Source organism: Engraulis encrasicolus, chromosome 13, assembly GCF_034702125.1.
Source record: "Engraulis encrasicolus isolate BLACKSEA-1 chromosome 13, IST_EnEncr_1.0, whole genome shotgun sequence".
NCBI lineage: Eukaryota > Metazoa > Chordata > Actinopteri > Clupeiformes > Engraulidae > Engraulis > Engraulis encrasicolus.
In genome coordinates, this window is record NC_085869.1 from 38,210,606 (window position 1) to 38,218,105 (window position 7,500).

The window sequence follows — 7,500 nt, forward strand, 5'->3', positions numbered from 1 at the left end:
ATTTGAAATGAAAGCCAAGGGAATTCCAATGTCCCATGAATTGAATTAAACTGTGATGATAAGAAAATAATGATCTATTAATTGCAGAAGTTGCATGTCTCATACACTGTATATTTGCCATCTACATTGTAGGCCTATGTTTTTGCTGTGAGTGGTGACGAGAAAGTGATGCAATTGATGCAAAGTCTGTGTACAACTCTGTGTAGCTCCTGATTAAGATTGCTGTCTACAGTGACAGCCAGTTACATAGGGAATGTGGAAATAATTAGCCACAGGGTAGTTAAAAAATATGCACATTTAAAATCATTGTATAGGTGTTGATGTAATTTTGTAAGCATTACAGATTATGTGCATTGTTTTATTGGTTTGTTATTGCCTATTCTCAAACTGGGATGGTAGTTCTGTGCATTCACTTCTTAGCGCAGAGCCTGTTATAACCTTATGGTCACCAAAATAGTTATGACCAAGTCATATTGGTTCTGTAAGACTCTCTGCATTGTAATAGCAATGTTGTTATGGTGTAGTTGAGTGTCTTCAGGAACGAGTGAATAGGTGTGTCGATGGGCCCAGCTGTAGTAAGAGCATATATGGCTCCCTTCCTTTATTTGAGTGACTGAATTCCATGCTTGCATACCAAAGTGAACTAAACTTGGCCTTTTCTGCGCTGCTTTAAGACTTGTAATGTATTCATGTTTATGTTACATAGAACTGAAGCTATTTTGGTCTTTTTGACCTGGACATAAAAAAGGATAATTCATAAAGGAAAAAAACATAGCTCATACTCAGCCTCATTCTCCTTTTGATCTGCTTGTGAATTCCTGTGTATATTTTTGAGGGTGAGAGATACAGAAAGATATAGATCAGGAGACAGTGAAGAAAGTAGGCCTAAGTAAATTCAATCCAAGATCTTGGATTGAGCCACTAGTGCTCTTCTCATGCAAGGTTGCAACACTGACACATATTTGGAGGATCAAACAATGCACTCCTTTTCCCACATAATTCACCCTTTGCCTTGTCTAATCAACATGTGATCCAAGAGTACAATCTAATTGTATTGTATCAAACAGTTTAGAAAATATTGATGTATAAGCCCCCCAAAATGATACGGGTCTAAAAGACCTCCTGTGTAATAGAAATGTGCAGGGGGGATTAGCAAGTCACTTTTTTTCAGATTAATGTTCCTCACATAAAATTAACCAAAGAATCTGTGTGCAAGAATAATCATTTAAACATTTTTTTTAGGATTCTTTAGGAATCGCTTTCAGAATAGGCAATGATGAAACTGCAAATGATGTATGTAGATTATGTTACACTTTAAAAATGGATTGCATTTTAAATCTTAATTTAAGACAATTATTCACAGTGTGCATTAATTTTTTGGGACCCTGAATATGACATACTATAACCAAACAAACTCAGGAAAGGCCTGAAGTCTACAGTGGATCTAAAACTATTGGCTCTATGTTTAAGTTGAGTCTGAAGACATACGTGTGGCCAGCAAGTGTTGAGACTTACAGCCGAGAGTAAAAGTGTTGGGAGAGTCATATGTCGCTGCAATCCATGGTGTTGGTAGTCTAGCGAGCCAAACCCCTACAGCAACAATTTGCGGTCGCTACGGGGCGTCTAGATTTCTAGGCTTTGGTGTTGGTGCAGTCAGTGAAACTCACCCAGTCATGTAAAAGTAAAAGTCACAGTTTGGAGGAAATGTTGGCTATATTTCTGTGGAATCTTGTCTTGAGATGGGAGATTACCTGCTTCATGCATCATATCATGGAACGCAGACCTAATCATGAAGAGGAACCAGTCCCACTGCACCCCAGACTCCACTCTCTCTCACACACACAAGGATACATGGATGTGCACACGCACACACACACACACACACACACACACACACACACACACACACACACACACACACACACACACACACACACACACACACACACACACACACACACACACACACACACACACACACACACACGTGCGCGCGCGCCCACACACACACACACACATGCAAGCACGCATGCATGTACACGGCACGCACACAAACAAACACACACGCACACACATTCGCTCAGGGACCTGTGATGCCTGTTCAGTACCTGTCATACATGAAGGCTTCTCAAATTGTCATTATCTTCCACTACATACTCATCCCTTTCACTGGAGCACCCAGTTACAATTCCTCTATACACATGGGGGCTACGAGCAGATCACATCCCGCATGATCTTAAAGCATCCCTGGACCGAGGCCAGCTAGTATGTGTATTGTACACCAAGCACTAAAAGGCAAAGTCGTGAAAATATGTTTATTTCTCATGGTCTGGTGTCTTTCCCCATTCAGAGCTGGCATGGCAGCAGGTTCTACCAGGATCGCCATCAAGGATGCTCTGAGGAGAACACTAGAAGACCTCAGCCACAAGGAGTTCAAGAACTTCAAGAAACTACTGAATGAATGTAGCGGAATCCCCTGGTCAAAGCTGGAGAACGCTGATGACTTCGAAACTGTAGATTTCATAGTGGAGGCACACACAGAGGCTGATTCTGGGGAGGTGGTTGTTAAAATCCTTAAGAACATGAAGCTCAACCAGAAGGCTAAAGACTTGGAGGAGAAAATAAATGCAGGCTCTGCAGGATCGTCCAGCCCAGGTAGGTGACAATAACATCATCATTTCACATAAAGAATGTACAATATGTAGGCTACGCAAAAGCTACGGTAACACACTATATGCGGTATATATAAAAATTAGCGTCAGCGTTAGTCCTGGCCAGGTCATGGTAGTTAAGTGCTTGCCACTTCGTACTCAAGATCATTTATGCAACTATCCTTGCTTCACATTGGTCAGTTTCAAATGTGTATGACATGACATAGTCTCTGCCATGCTGCCTGCTCTATTCATGGGGATATGATGTGCGCACCTAATCTTCAACTGGATGAGCATCACTTATGCTGCTGTTGTCGACTAAATCTTTGCTTTAAATACTGCTCATGGAAAATCAGGGGACTCTGAGGTGGTTAGTTGAACTCTTATATGACACATACTATAAAAGTGGCCCATTCCTCATTTTCTTCCTCTACTGTACCACTAACTCACATAGGATATGTGTTCTATAAACTGCAACATATAAACATCATTGCTACATGTGTATGACTGCTTGCTTATAAGGCCCACAGTTTGAAAGTGGCCCATTTATTATATAAGATTGTATAAAACTTGTATACTTGTATACGTTAAAAAAAAAAAAAATCTCCTTCATGTGGGTAACAAACAAACATATTTACTACATTTTCATAGAAACCTATAGGCCTAGAAAACAGATGGCTGAAGGGTTGGGGAAGGGATCAGATGCAGAGACCACTCTACCAGCCAAAACAGGTAGGAGACACATTTTGACTCTTAAGCCTGGCTCAAACTACACGACTATCGCGGCGATTCTCGGCTGAAAACCCCCCTTACGACAATCGCTGGAACATTAACCCCCAGGACCATCGCAAGCGATTGTCGGGAAAGATTTCCTCGTCGTGGCCAACGTTCTAAGATAGAACTTTGGCAGCTCAAAGAGTCGCCGATCGCAAGTCGTAGAAATCAAACAGCGTTTGATATTTGCGGCTGGAAAATACTGGGCATTGTCTCGGTGGTTGCGAGCAGCGATAAGAGTGACAGTTGCGATTCTCTTCTAGTGTGCGGTGCACCCCGACGCCAAAATCGGACACACAATCGCTAGTTGTGTAGTTTGAGCCTGGCTTTACTGAATGTACGATATGTCAGTCAGACAACAAACATTCACACCATATATGACCACTTGTATAAATGTACAGGATTAAATACCTCACGATGGATGTACAAAGCGGATTCCAAAAAAGTTGGGACACTTGATATTTTGTGAATAAAATAAAAATGCTGGCATTTTCAAAACATTCAATATGTTAATAAGGTAGAGCATTGTGTGTAGACAACATATCAGTTGTTAAAGTCAAGCACAATGATTGTTTTGGGGTAATTATGTGATCATTTAAAATTTCACCCCTTCAACAAATGCCAAAAAAGTTGGGACAGGGTCAATAAAATGCTTTTTATGTTGGATAAGACTAAACACAACACAAGGGAGGAGACTTAACATTTAAATACTTTGACTGATGGCATGATTTTATTTAAAAAATAGATATTTTGATATGCGAGACATGATTTCAGCAGCTCAAATGATAGGTGTGTTCTTTGACTTGTTTACCTTCTTGTTATGCTTAATATGTGGCATATCCTGACCGCAAGAAAACAATTTTGTCACCTGTTTACTCTTATGATGGAACCACACTGTTGGAACATAGTAGAGATTGAAATTTGCCATCATTATGGGGCAATATCTAAAGGCTGTGCTCCAAAATGTAATGCCTTGGTAGCTATGTATGCTGTTTAAAGTCTGAATATATCATTCAGCCCTCATTTTAATGCTCTACATGAGTAAGAAGACCATAACCAAGGCATCTCTGCACCCCTTTACCATCATATATGCTGTCTTTCAGACTGACCACTAAATCAAGCTGAAGTATTCATTTTCTTCATAACCTGGAGGGTGCATGACTCCATGATTTTAAAAAAGAACGAAATATTTTCCATTCTGTAATCAGAGGACAGTTTCACATGTCTCCTAGGTCCATGTAGAACGAGCTTTGCCACTTGCAACACTGTTTAATGTCTGCATCATGTGCCTTAATCAAGTGTTGTGTTTATGGTCATTTTTTCAACAGCTGTCATTGTTGGAGTGTCATAGTTTGCTTATTGACGATGGGTATGTCATGATCTCATAACTCGTGCAATGATTTTACAGAACTCTACATTACAGAAATAAGCCTTATATGCATGCAATTTTGATAATTCAATTTTTCTGTGTAATAGATCAGTAATTAGTCCCTCAAAATCTTCGCTACTGAGTGCCACTGCCTCTCTGTGATAGTATTTTATTTGTGCATTCATGTTGGCAGTCAATATAGTTCCTTTCAAAATACTCCTCCTGCGTTACTTTTAGAATTATCCAACTATTAAAAAAAAATTTGGCCCTGTCCCAACTTTTTTGAGATTTGTTGCATGGGTCGAATTTTACATGACCACATATTTCCCACAAAACAATGCTTTTGCCTCATTTTAACTGTTCCTATGTTGACCTGTGCCATTGTGCATCTTATGCATGGATTGAATGTTTTGAAAATGCCAGCATTTTGATTTTATTCACAAAATACCAAGTGTCCTAACTTTTTTGGAATCCGCTTTGTAGAAGAATTATAAATGTAGATATCATAGAACAATAGACGTGCAAAACAAATTGCACTAACACTTGGTGGTTGTTAATTACGGTGTACTTACTCATTACATACAGTGGAAATGCTGGTGTGATGACATGTAAGTACAACTGTAGTACATGGTATTACACCGTATATTTTGTGTATCTACATACCATAATGTCAATAATGACCATAATGTAGTGTGAAGTGGTTTTTTAATGCATTACCAAAGAAATGAATTCCAGGCAGGCAGAGGGCTGAACTGAGGCCCAAGACACACAAAGGTACACAAAATACACTGAGACACACCAAGATAAACTGAGGCACAAGATACGCAAAAATACATGCTCTAAGTATGATGCTAAAACATGTACTACAGTTGTACTTGCATGTTATTACAGCAGTTATTCCACTGTACCTAATGAGTAAGTAGGCCTACTCTACACTGAAGTTAAAGACCCCTTAAAATACCATAATTTCACATTATTGCTTACAACTGTGTAATCATTTATGAGCATTATTAAGCCTTTTTATTTCTAAGAATTTCAATGTGTCGTTTTGGAATACATTCACGCCGACAAGGCCTTTGCTAAATAAATGCTCATATCTCATGGATCTCAGCAGGGTCTGAGGTTCTCTGCAGTCTGCACAGTGAGAAACTCAAGCTCTTCTGTCTGGAGGATAAACAGCCTCTTTGTGTGGTGTGCAGAGATTCAAGTGTACACAGGGAACACAACTGCTGTCCTATAGAAGAAGGTGCAAGTCGCATGAAGGTGAGATTGATCCAATGATGCAGTGCTTCTGGTGTGCATATTATACTCACCACACACATGCACCGGCCGCGATCTGAGCGAGCCGAGCGAGTAATTGTCTTTGTATTGAGTCGCGCAACAAAAGCGATTTGTGCGACTAGAGGCGATTCGATGACAGCCGCCACAGCCAATGGGAATGTTGGAATGTGTGAATTCTACTTTTAACTGACATAGTCACTTCTATCGCTCGTATCGCTGTTGCTGCACAGAAGCGATTCTCTGTTGCTTGAATCTCGTCGCGGCCGGTGTATTCGCCCAGTCACAAAAACATACTTGATGCATTGTGACTGATATTTCACTGATATAAAACTTCAAATTCTGAGTAAATTTTCCTCTAACTGCAATATTACCTATCAGGAGGGACTGAAGAATCAACTGGAACCCTTACAGAAGATATTGAAGGGCTTTGAAGAAACAAAAGTCACATGTGATGAAACAGCACAACACATTCAGGTGAAAGTACATAACTTTGTTGCAGGGGAAGTATTATGTTGTTGGGAATACAAATACCTGTATTAACCCCTTAGCGCAGCACTATGGCTCTCTGTAATGTCATAGCAATGTTGTTATGATGTAGTTCAGCATCAGTGCTGGGAAAGTTACTTTGAAAAAGTATCTTATTACAAGTATCAGTTACTTCTCCAAAAATTAATTGTGTTAGTAGCTGCGTTACTTCACCATAAAAGTAACTAGTTACCAGGCAAATTATTTTTTTGCGTTAGGTTTTTTTTTGCTTAAAATGTCAAAGAAACGAAAGAACAGTTAAATGGGGTTTTCATCCTTGTTCTGTGATGTTATTTTGGCTGTGATGTTATTTTTGCTTAAAGGGCAACTCCTGCCAATTTCAATATGCTGTTGCATTGCTCACGCTACCCTTGACTTGTCAGTACCCGGTGACGCCGCATTTTTTGGCTGAGCCCTTTCCGAGATATGAGCTATTCTTCTGTTTACATTTCAAAAAAACATTTTTATTTATTCCCAAAAACATCCAAAAGGTTATACAACATCAGGAGACAGCTAGCAAACAGCGTTACCTTTTGGGAAAATATTTGGAGTAGGCCTATACTCATTTTTTAAAAAATGTAAACAAAAGTTGCCCCCATGCAATGCTATCTAAAACAGAGATAATTTCAACTCTTTTAGAGTTACGTATTAACACTGGAAGTTTTACTGTAGATCCAGACACATAACACGGAGAAGCAGATTAAGCAGGAGTTTGAGAAGCTTCACCAGTTTCTACGAGATGAAGAGGCAGCCAGGATAGCTGCACTGAAGACAGAAGAGGAGCAGAAGAGTCAGATGATAAAGAGGAAGAGTGAGAAGATAAGTAAAGAGATCTCATCTCTCTCTGACACAATCAGAGCAATAGAGGAAGGGATGAAAGCTGATGATGTCACATTTTTA

General features: G+C 39.6%; 2 protein-coding genes across 3 annotated transcripts in view; both read left to right on the forward strand.

Moving 5' to 3' along the window:
* LOC134460520 (uncharacterized) overlaps nt 1-7,500 on the forward strand; it is a 19,313-nt gene that overhangs the window by 8,999 nt on the left and 2,814 nt on the right. Inside the window, exons 9-11 of the mRNA XM_063212903.1 lie at nt 2,351-2,655; nt 5,909-6,057; nt 6,454-6,549. Of these exons, the coding sequence (XP_063068973.1) occupies nt 2,351-2,655; nt 5,909-6,057; nt 6,454-6,549 (550 nt within the window). The remainder of the gene's footprint in view (nt 1-2,350; nt 2,656-5,908; nt 6,058-6,453; nt 6,550-7,500) is intronic.
* LOC134461136 (E3 ubiquitin-protein ligase TRIM7-like) overlaps nt 1-7,500 on the forward strand; it is a 9,332-nt gene that overhangs the window by 186 nt on the left and 1,646 nt on the right. The window contains exons 2-6 of one of the 2 annotated variants that reach the window (XM_063213903.1): nt 2,351-2,655; nt 3,303-3,383; nt 5,906-6,057; nt 6,454-6,549; nt 7,273-7,500. The exon at nt 7,273-7,500 is cut by the window's right edge and continues 3 nt beyond it. In XM_063213903.1, coding sequence (XP_063069973.1) covers nt 2,358-2,655; nt 3,303-3,383; nt 5,906-6,057; nt 6,454-6,549; nt 7,273-7,500 — 855 coding nt within the window. In that variant the 5' untranslated portion in view covers nt 2,351-2,357. The remainder of the gene's footprint in view (nt 1-2,350; nt 2,656-3,302; nt 3,384-5,905; nt 6,058-6,453; nt 6,550-7,272) is intronic. The other variant, XM_063213904.1, reaches the window with a different exon arrangement.